A 21,721-nucleotide genomic window follows, 5' to 3' on the forward strand; every position below is an offset into this window, starting at 1 on the left:
CTCCACATTTGTTCACCTCTAGTGTCAGCCTAGGTGTGCTGAAATAGATTACAGTCACACTGCAGCAGCCGCTGCCCCAGGGCGAGCTCGGAGACGCTGTGCCCGCTCAGCGCCCCAGGCTGAGATCAGTTGTGTATCTTGTGTCCTATTCAGACCAGCAACCATTCAGTCAGGCAAAGAAAGATGGATGGAAGGAGGAAAAGAAACCCGCCAGCTGCCAGTGAACACACCAGCAAAACTTCTGGAACCTGTTGCAGCAGGTTTTTCTTTTTAAATCTGAAGCTAGCCTGGGCGAGTGCCAAGACACAAGACACACACACACACACACACACACACACACACACACACACACACACACACAGAGAATGAGGATATCTCATTGTGAAAACCAGCCCATTAACTGTTTCCACACAGTCAATCGAATCAAACCATCCGACTGTCAGGTCGAAGGGCCAGAAAGTGCCCAGATCCAGGAGGGAACAGCTGCCAGATGTAGCAGCGCCAAAGAAGAAGACAGTGGTCAGTTATTAGTTGGAAAGGCTGGGTGAGTTAAAATTTCATTTTATTGTTTGCTCTTAGATGCACTCCTAGTGAGAAAGTGACAACCGTCCTGTTGTCATGGCACGGCTGTGTGTATTAGCCGACTGCTGGATAAACTCTTAACAAGCGACAACCGTCACATCAGTGGGAGCATCTATCACTGTCACTATGTCAACCAGACAGGTGCCTGTATAACACTGTATCACACATATATTTGTAATATCACTTTAATTACACCTGTGTTTAATTTGATTACCACACTTTATTGTATGCTGTCAAAAGATGCTCGATTTCAGTCTTTTTTTCCTTTTTAAAAAAAAAAAAGATCTTGAAATACCTTTTACGTTATTGTTAATGTTGTAGGTTCACATAAATTCTAATCACGGATTTTCCAGCAATTTATCCCATTAACATTTTACGTCCAGCTAGATCATGTGACAGCCAGTGTTTTTCTGTTTACGAGTAGAACACTTTTCGAATGACATTTTCAGGAAGGTTTGATAATGGTTGAGAGATTAAATTTGGTGATGTGTCACAGTAAGTGGGGAAATGAGCTGGTTGGTTGGGGTCAATTATATTTTTATTCAGTTTTAGTAGAAAAGCCAACAGAAAAGTCACAATATATGTCAACTTAATTTGCGTCAATGACATTTGAAATTTAAAAAAAAGAAAAGAAATTAAAAACAGAATTAAAAACCAAACCTGAATAAGACCAAATAAAAAGAGGCCTTTGTGCTCAGTAAGCATATCAAGTCCAGGAATTTTGTGTGTAAAATCATTGGGTATTATTACTAGTTCAAATCCTGTTTTCTATATTTTCTCTATAATTTGCCTCTTCAGTACTGTAAGCCACCTCCTACACCTTGTCCTGTTGTAACAAGTTAATTTTCCTGCTGACAATCAAGGAGACAAGATCTTATCTTATGTCATCTGACTTTATCTCTGAAATCCTTTGAAATTGTGACCATAAATAAGTATTTTTATGGTGAGTTGACATGATAATTACACATTACATTATTATCTAGTCTTTAAATTACCATTAAAACCAAGATTTTTTCCACCAAATTCAAACCTTTGTATTTTTTGCCTCTGGATATGAATAAGACTGTTAATACACACGTTACGTGGCAACACATATGAGGGATTATTCCTTACTTATTTTCCTGCATCTGTTAAGAATGTTATGCCGCTCATTATTTCTTGACGGGCAAAAACGGCCATCTAACTAATGTTTTTTCAAGTACTTTTTCAATTTTCTAAGGAGATTATTGGAATTTACTGAAAGAAGTTCTTCAGGTAAGGAAAGAAGGAAGTAGATTAAAATTGAAATGATTTTTAAAAATATATTCAATTCTTTTTTCATATTTTTATTATTGTAGATGTCTGGTTAAAAAATACTATGAATATGACCATAAATAAGCATTTAGCTAGAAAATATGAACTCTGGAAACTCACTTTAATCCACACAATTGCTAAATAAAAGAGAATTTTGGTTTCTCTTTTTATTTTTATGGGGTTTCTGTGACATGCACCATTCTTACCTTTCTGATTTGTCTGTTCACGAATGTGTCTGTCGAGCAGACGAGAGCGGTTGTTGCTCCAGTAGTGAAACAACAATCTCTCAGCTTTCACTGAGACACTTCAGCCTATTTAACAAGGAAGAGAATACAGAATCATGGACACACACATACACACACACACACACACACACACACACACACACACACACACACAACACACACACACACACACACACACCACACACACACACACACACACACTTTTACTTTCTGTGTCTCAGCATCACTTGTCTTAATGTGACCTAACCACTTGGTTTCTTGGCTGTCTTACTGAGCGTGGTTTGTGTGTGATAATGTTACCTCTGTGCTTACCTGGGCTTGCCTGTTGCCTCACAGGTAAACGCCTCTAGAATATTGCATACATGTACATGTTTTATGTTCATCCTTCAGGATATTACAGTGGTGGCCAGTATGTTCAGATTATTGTTGTATTTACGAGTTCAAATCCCGAGTGGAGACACTAATTAACTGTCATCTGTTGTGAATTATACCGATTGCTAATCAGATGCATCATCCTGCAGTATTTTACAGCACTGGTAAAAGATAAATGCCACTCGGTATGTGCGGCCGTCAAATGTTCCAACTTAAATCTGTTCGCAGGAGCTCATCTGGGTGTAATATGTCAAGCTTACCATCATTTGACCCCTGGGGCATTAAGTCTATAGCATCCATCCTTGAGACCCACCGACACACCTGCGAGCCCCGTGGGCCCTCATGCCAGCAGATGGTAAGATCACAGATACTGTGCTGCCTCGGGCACGTGCAACTCTGAACGTGCAAACTGGAGTCAGATTTGGGTTTATTCTATCTTTACATTTCAATTAAATTGAGTTATAATGAAGGAAACTTTCAAATTAGACTTAAAAAATAATGCACACCTAATTAAACCTAGGTTCATGGTTAAGGTCAGAGTTTAGGGGTTAGGGTTACGGATTAGGATTAAGGGTTAAGGTGAGCATAAAGATGTGGTTAGCAGAGTTTAACAAACAACAATGAATCCAGCTACTTGGTGTACTTCCTTTTAAACTGAGCCAGACTGGAATCATCCTACAGACCACAGAGGCCACCAACATCTCAATTAGCTCGAGGAGAGCGGATATGAACAGCACCGATGCAGCCACGGGGTCTGGATTGGCACCCGAACAGGGCCACGTTGACTATAGTGGTCACCATCTGTACCAGTTCAGTGAAGGTGCAGTAACAGATGCAGGATGTCCCCGACAGCCCTCCTTCAGCTGTCTGCAACAGGTGTGTTGTCTTGTGATACTGTTTCACTTCTATTTATAATTTTGGAGTGCACACACACACACACACACACACACACACACACACACACACACAACACACACACACACACACACACACACACACACACTCTTGCGACAATGTCAATCTGATCAGTAAATATATGTCAATTAAAAGCAAAATAAATTCTATTCCATTTGTTTTAATTGATTTTGTAGGGTTTATATCAAGAACGACCAGAAGCACCAGCAGAACCACCTCACTTTCTGCCTCAAAACCATCCTTCCTACGTCTCATCAAGCTCTCGAGGACAGGTGATTGTGGCTGAGATTTTTAGGACTGTGATAGTCTTATGAGCTAGAATTGTGGTGATTTTGGCACTAAGCGGTGTCATTAAACAAACACGTAAGTAGTTAGAAGCATTTAAAGTTTTTAAAGATCACTGTTGCGTAACCAGATAAATACTGGCCACGAATGATGTGTCAATGTTTTCTACAGGTTTCAAACAGACGCTGCCCAGCTAATGACCAGTCTCTCAGCTCCAAATATTTTCAAATGCGCCAGGAGAACGACGTGCAGACACTCTTCCCCAAGCCTATTTACTCATACAGGTATCATTTCAGAGCCCCATTTTGTACCATGCTGAGCAGTCAGTTAGCCGTTAATGCTTAACTGTTTCCTGTGTGGCTGCAGCACCTTGATCTTCATGGCACTAATGAACAGTAAAACAGGATGTCTGCCAGTCAGTGAGATCTACAGCTTCATGTCGGAACACTTCCCATATTTCAAGGTATCTCATATAATTGTATTCCTGTTGTTTATTGAGCAACAGTCCAGCTAATACTGTCAAAACAAAACACATGTTTGGATCAATAAATTTGTAATTTAATGTGTTAAACCCACACCATCCTTTATAAGTTCTGTCAATAAGTCACCTCCTGTTTTGTGGAAAGTTTAATCAAGGGCATAATAAAAACACAAATTGTCACTCAAGCTTTTATTAGTCATTAGGAAAAATAAGATGAGTATTTTTAATTAGAGTTTTAGATTGTGATGTTTTGCCGTGCAGCTATGCTAACCATTATTTCATCTTCTGATAAATCAGCTCTCTAGATGTCTACAAATTCAACAGTTTCAGTTCAGATTCACCTGTAAAACCAGTTAAAGGACCATTCGTGTTAGAGAAAGCACTATATACAGTCTGTGGCAGCTGTCCAAACAGCTGCCTGTCACATTAAAGACAGGCTTAAGGGCCATGGAAAAGAATTAGACAGATGATTGGTAATGCACCGTGGACGGCCGAGCGATTTAGAAGCTGTTCATTTTCTTTTGATGTGTTCGTGCTTCGATTACTGACAAATGCAGAGTTAATTTGGTTTCAGTGGACACGTGCTATGACACGCACCTCAAACAGGGCAGGTGGTGAGATAAAGAATGTTGTCTCTTTTTTCCTTTTTAAATTCTACTGCAAGAATGTTTTGACACAATGACAGAGAAAATGGGTGTGTGTGAAGGTTTGGCAAAGACCGATGAAGGGAAGATAACAGAGATGAGTGCATTTAGATATGATTGATATGTTGTCTTAAAAGATACATTTAACCCAAAAGAAAAAAAAATGGAAGTCTCACTGGCTAATGATGAGCCATTTCCTCCAGGGTCAACATAAAGAATTCTTGAAGGATTCTTCTTCCATTTTATCGGGATCAGATTTTAGGATCAGATCGTTGTGGTTTAGGTTCAAACAAACAAGCAAAACATGAAAACGAAAAAAATAAAGTTGTCATTGCCTGGAAAATGGTCTCTTGGTTAGACCATGACAGACAAAATATGGACAAAGTCTGGTCTCGTCACTCAAAAATACCCTAAAGCTGAATGAAATTATGTTAATGTGCCTTCAGAATTCCATTCAGAAACCAAAACAGAATCTAAAATCGTTCAATTAAATGGGTTGAACATGATAAATAGCACAGTAAGGTGGTCCAACAGCAACGCCCTTTCTGTGGACAAACATCACCAATGTCCCTAATCTGGCTTGTTGCCACAGAAACATTGTCTACATTGCTAAACTGGGAAATCATTTTATCATTGTCGGTTTAAACTACGTACAGGTGCCATGTTATAACAGATGTTTCCACAAAAGTCTAACCAATAAAGTCGCACGATTCCTTTGTCTTCCTTTACCTTATCAGAACAAAGTTCAATGTTTCTTTAGCATCACCTGCCCAAACTCTGTCCATTATCAGACAGCTCCCGATGGCTGGAAGAACTCTGTACGTCACAACCTCTCCCTCAACAAGTGCTTTGTGAAGATAGAGAACAAGAGCGGCAACCCTTCACGTAAAGGCTGTTTATGGACCCTCAATCCAGCTAAGGTGGAGAAAATGCGCGAGGAGCTGCACAAGTGGCGCCGCAAAGATCCCATCACTGTTCGCCGGAGCATGGCGAGGCCAGGTGAGGCTGTCCAAATCAAAGATGCTGTTACAAAAGGAAACAGCAATTGAGAGTTTAAGATCTCCGAACATTGTTCTCACCTTTGATGCGTTCCACCTCTGCAGAATGCCTTGATCGTCTTTTGGGAGAGAGACCAAACAAGTTCAGACATTGCAGCAGCACAGCTTTATCACCCAGAGTGGCCCCTTCCTTTAACGCCGCTGCGCCCTCACGCCCTCCAGCGCAGCCTCACCCATCCAGCCTGTCCACCCCCCGTGCACCGTGTGCTCACCTCCCACCCCAGCAGTCCCACTACTATGCCCCCGCTTCCGCTCACGCCGGCAGCAACCTTGCCATCGGAAGCTTGAACTCCCCCACGGCTGGAATGTTGCCTCCTGTTTACAGCGGCACCCTGCAGGCTGGACACAGCGTCAGCCCCAGGAGCATCCAGGACTTTGTGATGGAGGGATACACAGGTTACGACGTGGACGCGCTCAACCCCAGTCTGACTGACCTGCAGCTACAAGGTTAATTCATTAGGATAAAACTGTAAAACAAGAATGCACTGTCAGGTGTCCTTTAGTTGTTGATAATATCAAAGGATATTAACCTCCGATGGTCAGACCCATAGTCACTGCACTGTATCCCCAAGTCAGTCACATTTTTGGGATATTGACGCGCTGGAAAGAATAGTCAATTATCAAGAGAAGTACCATTCAGGAGTGACTTGGCATTCTATCTGGTTGATTCTTGAGTAGATTTGCGGTTTTCCAAAGCCCTGACCACCAGCGGTAGCATAAGCTGTTATCTGCCGCTTTTCCAAGATGGTGCGTCCATGTGCACCGTAACAGGTGGACAAAGCCTGAGAGGGTGCAACAACCTTGCAGCAGGACCATTATATGCCCCATTTGTGGAGCAGCAATGCTAGACTAAGTACAAACTGACCTCCAGCAGGTCACTGGTGTTTTCCCAAACTGTCAGGAACAGAATGACAGAGAGGGACAGAAAAACAAAACAACTGAAATAATTCCACCAGATTCTGAGCACTGTCAATATGAACATGCTGTCAACGGTGGCCATATATGAATACTAATATTTGTGGTTTGTGGTCTGCCAGGTAACGTGTGGGAGGAGTTACAGGAGGACTGCTTGGCCTCCGATCCACAGGTCGTCCCTCCAAGCTGCCTGCAGGCACCAGCCTCCTCCATCTGTCAGAGAATGTGTGAGGACCAAAATGGAGACAGTGCAGAACATTTGGAGCATCACTGTTTTTTGAATGGACCGCATCCAGCTGCCAATTCCAGGGTGGAGCTTCTGGCCGGATATGTCAGCACATGCACCACATCCATCTCTTTAATGTAAAGACTCCAGCCAGGAATTCTAAAATAGTGATGCTGCCACAGTATTACTTTAATGCTCAGTTAATCAGTCAGATAATTTTTATTATTTACATACTTTACAGACCCACCTGCAACTTCAAAACACATTTCAATTTGTGCATTTCATTTATTCAAACAGATCGTGTTAGAAACTTTACAGTTAAAGTTTATAAGGTATATTTATTAACTAAAAAGGAGATTCAAACAGAACAAAATTTCAAATAAGAGCGCATGCCCAAACGGGTGACGTCTCCATAGCAACGTCGCAGTAAGCCTTTGTGCTCGGAAGAGGGCAGCAAAACCTTTAGTTGAACAGTTTTATTTATCAAACATTTTCAAACCTTCAAATTTTCTAACTCTTTTAAATTGAGTTAATTTAAAATAGACCTTGGCAGCTCTCCAGTTCTCTTAGAACAATCTGATTTTTGTCACAGTTTTTATAACCTAATTTATTCCACATCAATTTCCCATCTTGTTCATTTTTTTTTTTTTTAAATGTGTCTTTGTTTTGTGGAAACAACACAAACACTTTGATTTGGAAAAAAAATCCCAGGTTTATTGCAGTAATGGAATTCCTGCTGTCGAAATTTGTACATACATTTTTAATTTTATACTCAAAACATTCATTTTTATCAAAGTATACTCAGTGTTCAGTACTACGGAGGACATGCTGAGTATCAAAAATCTGAATTGTGGCTAACATCAGTACTCTGATCCTTCAGCATGGCTATTCAAAAAGTGCTCCTGAAGTAGAAGCTCTACTTAGATGGAGACATACAACAATTGACACAAAGACAAATGACACATTTCTGTTGGATTTTCCAAAAAAACACAGAGGAATGACAATGATAAGGATGATGATCAGTCGAACGTGTGCTACTATAGACCTAAAAAACAGAGTAAATTGGAATAAGATACCTATATAAACTCTATAAATATTCACCTGAATGTATTTATTACTATTGTTCTTGTTTTGTACAGTTACTTTTCTTTGTGTTTGTGGAATGTACCTGATTTTTCTGGTTTAGAAAAGACAAACAACACTCCACCAAAGCACTATTAGGACACCTAAAATGCAAATGAATCAAGTGAATCCTGATGATGTAGCAGAGCCCACATGTACACATTGGTACCAACAGCATGTTCAGACACTGTGTGTTCTTCTGCCCACACGTTCTCCCACACACTGATGCAAAGTGCTGAGAAGAACTGACAGAACTTGGTGTTCATGCAAAACAGGGAATCTATTGGTCTGGCTGCTGAATACCTGAATTTATGAAGCTATCAGAAGTGACACAAGTTGGGGCCTCATCCAGTTTTGTCTGGTTGTGGTGGGAGCATGGAAAATGGCTCCAAGAAGGAGGCGGGGGAGCTGTTTCTAAGGCCCCCCACTGTAGGAATAGTCTGCCTTGTTGTGCATGACCAGCTTGTTGTCTACAAAGTAGAAGCTGTCAGACTGAGTCTCGTAAGGGTGAAGGATCATCTCGCGCACTGAGAGACAAGAGAGAAACACACTTTGGCTTCATTAAGTCCTGTTAGATCTGATGTATGTATGTGTGTGAGTGTGTGTGCTCTCTGGGACACTCACTGATCTCCTCAGACAGCGCCGGGAACTCGTAGATGTGCTCGCATGTGTTCTTGCTGCTCGGCATGCAGAAGCCAAACTCAAAATCGAAGCTCTTGAGCAGCTGATCGCGGAAGTAATGTCTCTCGATCATGCGGAAGTTGTTGATGGGCGTCTCCCCCACTGTGAACTCCACTCTGCAGACATGCCATGAATACATAAAAAGCCTGATGGGAATATGATTATAGGCAAAAACACATGTCTAAGCACATAAAATATGCTGACTTTTCCATGCTATAACTATTCCATTCCATTCCAACAGTAATAATTAATTCAGATCCATGATTTTTAGAGAGCGTAGTTAACTTTGTGTGTTTTAGGCTCTAAAGCTCCATTCTTACATGTAGCCTATCCCAACAACTCTGTAGAAATCCATCTGAAAGAGTTTGTGTGTCAGATATTTCGATATCTATGTATTTATTCTTTAATATATTTCACGCAACTAAGCAATAAACCTTCAAACACTTTTTATGTATATTTGTCACCTCTTTAGCCTCGTACATCCAACCCATCACCTTAGGTGTTGTTTTACGTGGGCTTTGTAGCAGTTGTTAATCATATAATTGGCCCATCATATGACATTTCCCCTTAATCTATTGCTGGTAATGGTGTGTGTGTGTGTGTGTGTGTGTATGTTGTTTATGTGTTAGAGCAAATTAGCAAAATACTCCATACTGGTAACCTGCAATCCATACTGACTTCAATATAAATTTTAATATTTGGAGAGTTTTGTGCTTGCTCGTGAACTATGAAGTCTATTGAAGCATTTTGAATTTGTAGCCAAATGACCATTTTAAACTGGATTTTTTACATCAATGGTTCATTACATTTCATGGACAATTGCATGTGAATGGAGGCATGGAGTCCATTCATTTGCCTGGTTCTGTTGCCGGGTTGTTGTAACGCAGTGGGAGTCTGCCAATGATCTCCTCAAAAGAGGCCTGGCAGCGATTCAGTTCCACGCTCAGCAGGTGGGTTCGGCTGCCCACACTCATCGCTGCCAGCCCGGAGCAAGGCCCACACACCACCTACATCCACTATGTTTGTTCTTGCGGCATGCATGACCAGATGTTAGTGCACCACTTCACTTACGTGGCTCCAACCTGCCTGAGATGCAGGAAGGCTGGGGTGAACTGGTACCGGACGAAGCGGCCGGCGTTGGGGTCGCTGAGCTTTTTGTCTCCCGCTGAAACAGGTTGAATTGAAGAGAGTGAAACTCTGAGTGTTCTGGTTAGTGCTGCGTTACCTGGTTGGTGAGATTTGAGGGCTGACCTGGCGTTGGAGGTTTGGTGATCTCAAACAGGACGGTTCCCGTTTCCATGTCGCGAATCTTAAAGCGGGTGAAGTCGATCATGTGGACATTGTCTTCCGGAGAGCAAAGATAGTCTGAAAAGGCAAGAAAACATCCATTATGAACTGACCCATGACACAAACCAGGATTTTGGAAACCTGGTGGTTTTATTTGTTACTTATTTATCTGTTATTTACCTACGGCTGTACGACACTGGCCTTAGATACAGCTGGTCAGGCTCATAGCTGTGTACCGTGAAGATAAATCCACCCATCAGAGAGATAAACTTGTTTTTTTTTCCTTCACTGGCTAGAAAATATCAGGCTTTATATTTGCTGACTGTAAATTATCAGACGTCAATAAAGATTTAAAATCATTCAGGGTTTGGTTTGCAGTGGAGGAGCCGGAATAAAAAAAACAGAATTGGAAAAGAACCAAGTGACAGATTTGACAATGCTGACTCTGTGTGTGTGTGCGTGTGTGTGCGTGTGTGTGTGTGTGTAGGTCCATGCATGTGATTATAAAACACAGTAAGCCTCTTAGATCTAATCCTTAGAGGGAAGTCTCTCTCTCACTCACGCACGCACACACATACACACACACACACACACACACACATACACGCACGCACGCACACACACACACACACACACCTACTATCTCATTAGAGTTATACAGGCAGTTATTATTGGCAGTGTTTGTGTGTTATGTAAAGACATTATATAAAATAAAGGATAGATAAGAAATAAAAACAAGGAAGTGTTGTGAGCATGTGAGTCTGCATTCTGTAGCATGCTGCTGCATTTGCTGCTGTTTCCAAGTGTTGGAGAGCAGATGGTCCACACAAGCTTTAGCCACCTGCTCGAAGATATTTATAGAGCTTTTCATAATGTAAAGTACTTTACCTGACGCCCCGAACAATGTCGCTCTTTAGCTGGTGTGACCTGATGGTTGTGATTATATAGTTACTGTGAGAGGTTCTTAACTTTTATAAGAACAAAAAAACTTTAAACAATGCAGTTTAGCTGCAGTATTTACAATTAACACACACACACCAGATTTGAAATGGACTCTAGTATGTAGAATGGATTATGTAGGACATATAATAATTATCACTATGTATTTACTAACACTAATCAATAGATGTTGTTATATTTCAAGATACAACCAGAATGGACTCATGATGGTTGCATCTCGGATTATTTTCTTTGCATTACCAATAGTCAATCAATAGATTTAGTTAAAAAAAATCAAATTTAATATACAGTACAAGTTATTTTTAACTGTGTATATAAAAATTGTGTTTTAATGCAACCAGGTGCCAAACATATGAATTACCAGAATAAAAGTTTTAATTGTTGACTTGTTCTAACCTACTGACCTATAAATAGCAATATGAGTCCATAGTGCCCCAATATGGGTGAGTTTAAATAAAATGAGCATCAAAGTTAAAGAAATCTCTTTTGTAGATCATTTGTTTGTTGTAACAAAGCTCCTTGGCAATAACTCTTACGTCATTTAAAATTCTGTTTATTTCCCATTTAAATGGTGCCACTTTTGTGAGGAACATTTGTGGGATGAGCATGTCGATGGTCAATGGTCTCAGACATCAAGAGGAGATTCTGCAACCAGTGGCAACCCCACATCTCCATCATCTATCTATCTATCTATCTATCTATCTATCTATCTATCTATCTATCTATCTATCTATCTATCTATCTATCTATCTATCTATCTATCTATCTATCTATCTATCTATCTATCTATCTATCTATCTATCTATCTATCTATCTATCATCACTATGTATTTACTAACACTAATCACTAGATGTTGTTATATTTCAAGATCCAACCAGAATGGACTCATGATGGTTGCATCTCGGATTATTTTCTTTGCATTACCATTTTTGTCAATCAATAGATTTAGTTAAAAAAAATAAAATTTAATATACAGTTTATATAAAACGACAATGCCCCCCCCCCAGGGTTTTCTTCAAAAGTCGGGTGTGGAGAAGGTGGAGCAGAATGACCATCACAACCACACTGGCTGACTCAGGACGTTTCTGGTAATTGGCATGTGAAGGAGTCCAGGCTGTTGTGACTATGTCTGGATCTTCCAAATGCAAATATGGCTCCTAGCTGTGACGTGAATTTGTTCCTCTTGCCTCCTTAATAACATCAACGCGATGTCAAAACTATTCCATATACCTACAATGCTTAACTTGACTTCCTCTCACAGTCACCTAGCAACACTCCGTCTGATAGTTTGCCAGCTTGGATTTGCCCATCTTTTTTGCTTCCCCCTGTGTACCTGGCTGCTCTGCATCAACAACGTGGGGCAGTGAATCAAATAGCAGTATGTCAGCCCAGGCGTCAGTGGTTTGCTAATGAAATGTTCCTTATAAACCTGAGGCCTCCTCCGAGGCCTTCCCGTCTGACCTTGAAGCACACAGGGAATGTGGATCCTCAGATTTGCTGCAGAATATTAAGTGAATGTGTTTGAAGTTAACTGAATTGGAACATGACATGATAGATTACAACGTGCTTTATTGACCCTGTCAGCACAGACGTAATTCATTTCCCAGCACACAACGGGAGATTGATCTCAGTGTACCTTTTGAGAGGTGAAACATTAGACTCTGCATTTATTTATTTTTTATTTAATGATAATAACTGTGTAGATTTATTATTCTCGCTGTTCAGCTGGTTTGGTCACAGTATTTTCCGCTCTAGTGTATTGAATATAGCCCTGATTTGGCATCACAATCTGTGCACAGAGCAAAATTAGCAGCAAGTATTGAGTCATGCTGTGATCTTGTGTGCAGATTCACGGAGGCTGTCTGTCACCAACGTGGCATTCATAAAGATGCCACAAGTGAGCAACCACTTATAGCTCTTTAATCCAGAAGATTAGCCCGGAGTTACAGACTTTCAGCCACAGGGATTGAACGTTTACAGCTTCTGCTTTCAGTTTGACTCGTTGCTCCTTCATTCAGCCTTGTATGATTAATCTCAGTAAAGATGCAGACATGTTTCGCTCCAGGTCTGCATGTTAAGACAATTCCTATCTGAAGGCAAAATGTTACATGCTAATGTTCACATCAGGGCCCAGAGGGCCCTGGCGTGCGACAGGAATGTGTTATATCTAACACCACCTGTAGGCAAGCAAGGAGAAACGGAGGTTCATGCAGAGGCAGTGTTTAGAGCAGCTGAATGCAGATGAGATTTTTTCTTTATACGGTATTTCAAATTCAACCTGCAAATATTGATAATAGTAGCCTTCATTATTACATCTGTCACATGAACCAAGATGACAGTTTTCTTGTTTCTGCGCAGGTTGAAAACTGACAGAAAAAGGCAATCTACCAGCAAGGACACACATGAATCAATACTTTGGTTACAATTTGGCAGCATTTGTAATGCATTCCATATTTCCTAGCACCAGCAGGAATATTGAAGACCTCCTTTTTCCTTTTCTTTGCTCAGTTTTACCAGGAAAAAATAATCAAAAACTGCTGATAATTTATATTTGCAATGCCACGCCTTTGGTTTTGTGTTCATGATTGTGGGGTTTGGGATTGGAACAAATGTGCCTCAGTTTCCATTTCTTTGGACTGTCCGCCAGACGTGATCAAAAAGCCTGTCTGCAGCTTCTCCAGACTGTAATGATGTGCAGTGGAGGCAACATTTATGTGGTTTTAAAAGAAAAGATGAGCATAGCTGGATGGTTTTTCCCTTTAAGGTATACACTGTAAAAATGGCATCATAACATGATTGTTTTCTCATTTTCTCATCAAACTATAGTTCTAACAAGATTAGATGACATTTGAATGAATAATGATTCCACTCTGCTCTTACATAAACCACTGACAAATAAACAAATTATCCAAAAAATGAAATAGTTTCAACCTGATGCTATTAGAACCACATGGAGAACGCTGACACTGTATGTGGTCACTTCCATTGTTTCTCTCTACAGTTTTTACACCTTTTAACTGCAATGTTTTCTTTGATATGCGCCATTTTCAGCACATAAAACTTTAACTACAACTATTATTCATAAGTTTTTAACTTTAATGTGTCTTGATAAATATCATGATAATCTTCTCAACTGACCAGAGGACTCATTAATATTCCTTCGACAGAATAAACAGAATATAATCCCAATTATTTCCTAAAGTTTCTTCTAGTGTCCTGCGAGATCCACTCATATTTTGTGCTATAATATTACCCATAAAAGTCCTCATTTCTTTTAAATGGAAGTTCAATCTCGCAAATCTTCTGCAGAGACAATATTTATTGTAATAATTAAGCATTCAAATAAAAAATGACATTATTTATTGCCAAAGACAGAAAAATAAGAAGAGTCCTGTATTAAACATAATGGAATGAAACACAGCTACCTATACTTTAAGGGGGGGTCACACAGACAAAAAGATGTCATCAAATTATAATTCATGTGTGGAAACTATTTGAAAATTTTTAGCCAGACAAAAAACAATGTCATGATTAATGCACCAGCCAGAAACCAAAGAGTAGTTGCTCGAGCTTCTTAATCCTATTCAACTCTTACACAATTCACCTTCACCTTGATGTGAGCGAGGTCTGAGCAGAGAGCCGTGATTCACAGTTCCTCTCACTCCAAACAAGGAAAAGTGGTCACAGCTCGATGGGAGATTAACAACTAACAGCACCGATCAATTCTAATTAAAGCTCCATTCACTGTGTTGGCAGACGTTACAGAGTGGAGCTGCAAAGATGCAATAACACTGACTTATTAGTGCCTGATAGTGATTTGCCCATTGGTGTTAGAGAGACCTGACTGGAACTGGTCTCCAGTCGATCCTCTCAGTAAACCAGTCTGAGAAAACACTGAGATTGTTGTCTCTCTCATGTGCCATAGTTAATATTACTAGGATTATCCAGTGTAGTGAAATACTTTAAATTAATGGACTCACCCCAAAGGCATCAGTGCAGCAGTATCAAGCATTAAAAAGGAAAATCTGTTGATATACATCAACAAACTTAGGTTTTATGGTGACAAATGGTGAATATTATCACTATTCCTGATGAAAGTATTTGCAGTTATGTGTTTAAATCGTTCATCATGTAAACAGTGAGACGATAATGTGCCATTTTCAAGATCACAGCAGCCACTTTTATGCTTCCAGGATTATATTTCTTTTCCCTGCCAGAGCGACAATGAAATTCTTATCAGCACTGAACAACTGTCAGACTGCAGAAAATGGAGGCATCAACATCCCCCAAAAATACAATTGGGAAACTCATTTAAAAGAAGAATTTTCTGCCTATTTCTACTTCCCCCCACTGTGATTTTCTTTCTCTTGAGAAAAATGACCGCTGGTGTGCAACGTTTTTTTTTTTCCATGCTAGTGCATATTGTGGTTTTCATCTTTGATTTTAAATGGCTGGGAATAAATTGACCCTGAATAAAAATTAAAGCCAAATGATATTTAATTGGTATGACATTCACATCTCCAGGCATATAAAGCTATTTATTAATTCTTCTGTCCTGAGAATGTTGGGTTACTGACCTCCTGACATAATCCAGTCTACTTAGATATTTATAGAAAGAGGACTTTGGCAACATATGTTTGCATAAGTCATTTATCTTATATGACAGGATATTATCACGGTGTGACAGGAGGAATCCAAAAGACAAAAGACTGTCACTCCACATCAGAAAACACATCCAATAAGGTGATGAATCCAAAAGTTTTTTTTTTTTAAATCAGGAAAACAACCAATAGCCAGAAAACATGTGGCAAACAGAATTAATACAATGGAGAGGAGAGAGTCTGTATTTGTTTCAGCTTCTGGTGAAATGAGCTTTGATAAGTGGAACGAATCTCTGGCCACCTGTTACCTGAGATCCACAGGTGTGTCACTGTGATAAGGTAAAGTAAAGAGACGCATTTTCTTTAGGAAGACATCCGGAAGTGCACACGGATAACCTGCTTCCTCTTTCAGGAGACGCGGAAATGTCCTCCCCAAGACACATATAAGTATAAAGAAGTGAGGCTGTTTGGCTGTACTATCAAAAATGAACATGAACGGAGCTGAACACCGTGTCGCTGTCCATGGTACAGGACTCGTCTGCGCGTCCCCCATCAACTACAGCACACTAAATATTGGGAAATACATGAAATAACAAAAGGAAGCAGCAGCAGATGGTTTACACTGATCCCATGTGGCATTAACTACTCTCATCGTGCCAATTACAGCAGCAGGTTACTTACTCTTTGTGATCTTCTGGAGCCCCAGCACATCCTCCGGCGTGATGACGGTGTTTCTGCGCAATTCTTCTTCAGTTCTAACCGGGATGCCCATGTCTGACGAGTTGCAGCCTTGCTGCACTTTCATGTCCAGCGGGAGGGAAGCTGCTCCGCGAATAAGCCTAATCGTGGGCTGAAGCTTTCTGGTGCTCTCGTCGCGTCGCCGTTTGGAACCGATTAGTTGCGTCGCCCCGTGTTGCGCGCTGGCTAATACACCGAGCAGCAAACAGGCTCGCTGCTACAAGAATGAACCATTCTCTGCACCTCTTCCCCTTCTCGAGCCGGTAAAAGATAAAAATTGGTTCTCTAGTCTCCTCCCTCCTTTCCTCCTGGGTTCAAGGCTCATCGGCTCTCTCAAAAGCTATTTAATCCAAATCCCACGGCTTTAAAGCGCTCCGTGCGCAGCTCAGTCAGCGCAACCCGCCACCTGCACAACACACCGGAGTGTACAAGGCTGCCATTTACTCAGTTACTCCCGGTACTTGATTACTTTCAACTGACACATTCAAGGGAGTGATGTCAGCTGCTGTCACTTCAGGTGAGACAATGAGCTGTTGAAATATAAAATTTGGCCAGAAGAGTCAAGCTCTATTCCCGCAGCAGCGTCCTCAAGAGACCCCCCTACGAGACAGTAGGTTTAAATAAATAAATAGAACTTAATAGACTCCCAGACAAACACGCACGCTTGTACAAATTAAACGCCTGTAAACATTACTGCAATATGATTTTGAGGCCACTTGAGGACAACAGGACAACCTATATTATTGCGTCATTCTATGGCATCATGATATCACAGCACTTAATCAATACATAATGAATGCAATGATCCACTCTGCAGCTCTAACTTTGACATTTTGGCATCAAAATTTGAATTTAAGATAAGGGGTTCGCCTGTAATTAAAACAGCCCCCTCAATGAAGGTCAGTTTTAAGGTTTGCTTGGTGACTAAAAGAACAGCTGCACTGACTGAGGTTGACCTCGGTTGGAATTACCTAAAAGTGTGTAATGATGACTCCGGTGAACAAAGGAGATGAGACCGGTTGAGCTTTATATTCTCTTTATTTTTTTGTCATTGGAACATTGCTTTCCAGATGCCAGCATCCCTGAGAATATGTGTAAAACGCAAACACTTTTGACAGCCCCCCATCAATGAGTTGAAACTGGGAGAGCCAAAAGATATTCACATCTGCAAAAGACAACCCTGCGCAGCCACCGTTTCCTCTGGATTCATCTGCCCTCCTGTCACCGAGCTGAACCTCCAGCCCCGCGTCGAGGAGAGAGCGCCCCCCTCTGCTTGCCGAATTACCTGCAGGTACTGTGGAGTGCTGAGAGCTGTCCTAGGTAGTGCTTTATGAGGAGTGATGCGAGTGTTTATTCCAAAATTTTTTTAAAACTCTAAATGAGAGGGAGGGCACTTTGGTGTACAGGCGTATTATTCATTTGGAAACACATAGCGTTGTGACTAAATATAAAATGAAAGGGGTGTAATACTACCTAAACAAACTAATGAACACAAACTATCAACTCAAATCTTTTAAGTCTCTATAGTCCCACTTTCATAAAATATAAATGATAAACAGATTCCTATGAGGTCTGTAACAGAGCATTGCCACCATCTTCAAAAGGTTTTGCAAAGGCACTGGAAATTGGTGACATTGGGAACTTCCTAGTGCCACATTCTCCCCATACTCTACCAATAAAATGCATTAACAATACTCATAAGCCATTAGCTCATGTGGCTAAGTGGCTGCTTGTAAGTTTCCAAGGGATGGTTAGCAGCAGTGCAAGCCTGACCTTTGCCAGTCTGTCTCGTTTGCACGCGGTCTGGACGCCCTAGGCGGTCATCTCGAAGCAGCCCCTGCGGTGTGTCTGCATGTCTCTCACCCTGCGGATGGACTGGATCTGGGGCTGGTGGGCGCCCCAGTCGTTCCAGTGCTTGTATGGCCCCATTTCAAGGACATATTGGTAACCACGGTAGCCAGGGTACTGGTAGCCCACCCAGCTGATAGAGAAAGATGAAAGCGATAAAAAAGTTGTTCTCTTTTCTTCTCTTTGATGTTCTGGTCATAATTTAATGCAAGAAGATTGGATGGACTTACGTTCCACCGGTCACCTGAATGCTGGCAACACGGTCCTGGAAACCGTAAGACCACAGGCTTGGAATGTCCTCATCACACACCTCCATCTTACGACCCTCAAAATTTGGGCATTCAAACAGGCAGATTTTGTGGTCCTGAGGATCCTGTAGGATGTAAAATCAGATTTAGGTATAGGGTTAGTTTAGTCCAGTGAGGATGGATGTTGTGTCAATTGAGTCAGACTTAAGACATATCCCGAATATCTTGACTGAGAACGTTTGTAAACTGAATGGTCCCTTACAAGTCTGTTTTGATATATTTAAATTTAAAGCAGGTTCAACATGGAGCCAAAAGGACAAACAGGACAACTGCTCCTTCTGGTGATCAAGCTGGAAAGGCAGCAGATGTGGTGACATCAAGGGCGTTCACACAAATACCGGTATAGTGAGTGGGGCAGAAAACTCAATGACGGCTAACACACACTCACCATGCGGACTGGCCTGACGGACATGATGCGGTCACACCTGTAGCTGTTGGACCAGGTGTCCCAACGAGGGTATTCCCCCTTCTCCAGGATGAACATTTCGCCAGTTAAGTTCTGCTGCTCATAACCCACCCATCTGGAACAAAGAGAGATGCCTGTAATGGAGAACATAGCTTACCAACGATCTAGTGGGGTGAACTTACGGGCCGTTCTCCACCCTGATGGAGCCAATCTTTTCGAGACCCTTCTCACAAAGGTTACGGCACTCCGTGAAAAGATCCATCCTGCGCCCTTGGAAGTTCTCATATTCGTACAGGTACAACTGCATTAAATAACATAGGTCAGTTGTCTTTATTTCAATAGATTACAAGTAGATTTTTAAAAAATGAAAAAAAGAAGCACCTTCTGGTTGCGCAGCCCCAAAGCAGAGTGACTGCCAATGCTGCCCTGAGCACCTGAGTGAGACATGGTCAAATCTAACCAGAGAGAGAGTGGAATAATCCATCAGTCGACCAATTCCATTTATCTTGAATTATAACAAGGGTTATTGCTCTTTATTGGCAGTTGGAAGAGAAAATGTTCTTCACCGAGACATCTAATATTCATCACTGTGTTTCTTTTTCTTCCACTTTCACCTTCAAGATAAACGCTGGGTGAAAGAGCAACATTTAAATTTAGACATCCCACAAACTAGAAGGCAGGTTAATTTAAGAGCTACAAAATTAATTCAGAACCCGCATCACTGTACTCTGAAGTGGAATCTACCCTTCTACAAGCTAATGCCTCAAAGAGGAGCTGATCTTGCTAGAATTTTGGAAGTCCGACATGTGAACAGACCAGAAATCGTCCACAAAAATGGTAAGAAGAGACCTGAGAGCAGAAACTTACAAGTGTTGATTCAAACAGACCTTCTGGAGGAAGCAATGGATGCTGGCCTCACGGGTGGGGATATATATGTATATTCACAACCTCCTGCACCTATAGGGGAAAAATTCTAACTCCTCATTGGCTGGAAGCTGTTTGGAGCATAGTGCGGGGTCAAAGGTCACACCGCTTATCTACAGACATGCTGTGCTGACTCGGCAGATGTTTTGTTGCTCTGTACTATTGTGGCGGACCGGGCCACAGTCACTGCCATCAGCAAAACGTTTTATAGCACACGCACGCACGCACGCACGCACGCACGCACGCACGAACACACACACACACACACACACACACACACACACACACACACACACACACACATATGCACGCACCACAAGCAGACTGTGCACTTGATTCGTTGTCTTCCTTCGAAATTCTTGGGCTGCTCTTCATTTATTGCTTATTTTTTTTATTCTCTCCGATTCCATGTGACCTGATTTGCCTTTGACTCCATTCTGTTTGCTTTCTTTTGATCTGTGATGCAGCCTGTCCGAGCCTTTGAGCTCCGTCTCTCTGAATGTGCTGACTGCGTGGGGAATCTCTGAAGCGTCTCTGTATTGTTCAGACTGCGTTTGCTTATTTTGGGGCAACACATTCATAAAGCTCACATTATATTCGTGCATGCCAAATTCTGCAGCAATTCTACGTGACAGCATTCTCTGTTTTCTATTCCTTAGTTTTCCAAGTGAAATATTCTTTGCAGTTTAAATTTTATGCAGTTGATAATGAAAAGCCAGAAGGCAACTAATCACAGTATTTTTTACTTTTTGATGGATTATGAATTATGAAAACCAGATCCCACATCATGTGAATTATTATGGACATAGTTAGACACAGAAAATAGGGAATCAATGAAAAAAAACATGTTAATTTCTTACCAAAACATCATTCTGTAGCTGTGACCCATTTGTCACAAGACAGAAATTCTGTATAGGGTACAGAAATTATGATGATTAATATTTAATATTAGATGTCATGTGAGGACATTCTTACTATCATAGTGATGCCAATTCTAATATGATAATGTTTCATTTAATAAAATCTGATCAGATGTTTTGAAATTGTTCCTCTGAGATGTAGAAACCTAAACTAAATACCTGCATAAAATATACATATTTACTAAAGAGGCTAAATGAGTAAATAAACTCAAACAGAGAGAGAGAGAGAGAGAGAAGGAGAGAGAGAGGGGGCGAGAGAGAGAGGAGAGAGAGGAGAGAGCGAGACAGAGAGAGAGAGACTGAAAAACACAGAGAGACACAGAGAGACAGAGAGACAGAGAGACAGATATCTATCTATCTATCTATCTATCTATCTATCTATCTATCTATCTATCTATCTATCTATCTATCTATCTATCTGTCTGTCTGTCTGTCTGTCTATCTATCTATCTATCTATCTATCTATCTATCTATCTATCTATCTATCTATCTATCTATCTATCTATATCTATCTATCTATCTATCTATCTATCTATCTATCTATCTTTTAAAATCCTTATCAGACATTATATAATGATTTTATTTCTTTATGTGTTCAGTGTGCTCCTCATTTTGGGATTTACTGTAATTTCTGTTCCTTGTCTCTCATTTCATGCCAATTGCAAATGACAGAGATCTGCTTGCTGCACCAGGGTGTGCCAGGACTTAGTCCAGCCTACTAGTTAAGGGCCATTTGGAACTTGTGCTTATTTGCACTGGGCACGGTGCCCTTCATCCAGTCCCACTGTGGTGCACTAATGCTCAGCAGCTCAGTCCTGAACAATGAGAGTTGAAGCAATGTGCTGACTCCTGCCCTGACCCACAGGACCTCCTGCTTTTCATCACCAGCATGTATAAATAGGTTGGTTT

General features: G+C 41.0%; 3 protein-coding genes across 3 annotated transcripts; 1 reads left to right on the forward strand and 2 right to left on the reverse strand.

Moving 5' to 3' along the window:
* The first annotated feature begins 310 nt into the window (after positions 1-310).
* On the forward strand, positions 311-9,273 carry foxn1 (forkhead box N1). Its single transcript, XM_057049967.1, has 9 exons — positions 311-544; positions 2,721-2,847; positions 3,174-3,368; positions 3,584-3,679; positions 3,864-3,976; positions 4,059-4,155; positions 5,609-5,816; positions 5,921-6,322; positions 6,913-9,273. The coding sequence occupies exons 1-9, from the start codon at positions 366-368 to the stop codon at positions 7,155-7,157; spliced, it is 1,662 nt and encodes a 553-aa protein (XP_056905947.1). The 5' UTR covers positions 311-365; the 3' UTR covers positions 7,158-9,273.
* unc119a (unc-119 homolog a (C. elegans)) lies at positions 7,704-16,960 on the reverse strand. Its single transcript, XM_057049968.1, has 5 exons — positions 16,350-16,960; positions 10,071-10,184; positions 9,891-9,984; positions 8,763-8,935; positions 7,704-8,665 (listed from the first exon to the last, which is right to left on the reverse strand). Exons 1-5 carry the CDS (start codon positions 16,471-16,473, stop codon positions 8,553-8,555), a joined length of 618 nt encoding a protein of 205 aa, XP_056905948.1. The 5' UTR covers positions 16,474-16,960; the 3' UTR covers positions 7,704-8,552.
* A 465-nt stretch (positions 16,961-17,425) lies between these two features.
* Positions 17,426-19,605, reverse strand: crybb1l3 (crystallin, beta B1, like 3). Its single transcript, XM_057049635.1, has 5 exons — positions 19,350-19,605; positions 19,151-19,269; positions 18,951-19,083; positions 18,485-18,627; positions 17,426-18,387 (listed from the first exon to the last, which is right to left on the reverse strand). Exons 1-5 carry the CDS (start codon positions 19,413-19,415, stop codon positions 18,219-18,221), a joined length of 630 nt encoding a protein of 209 aa, XP_056905615.1. The 5' UTR covers positions 19,416-19,605; the 3' UTR covers positions 17,426-18,218.
* Positions 19,606-21,721: the final 2,116 nt, after the last annotated feature.

The sequence above is a fragment of the Takifugu flavidus genome, chromosome 12 (assembly GCF_003711565.1).
Source record: "Takifugu flavidus isolate HTHZ2018 chromosome 12, ASM371156v2, whole genome shotgun sequence".
Classification (NCBI taxonomy): domain Eukaryota; kingdom Metazoa; phylum Chordata; class Actinopteri; order Tetraodontiformes; family Tetraodontidae; genus Takifugu; species Takifugu flavidus.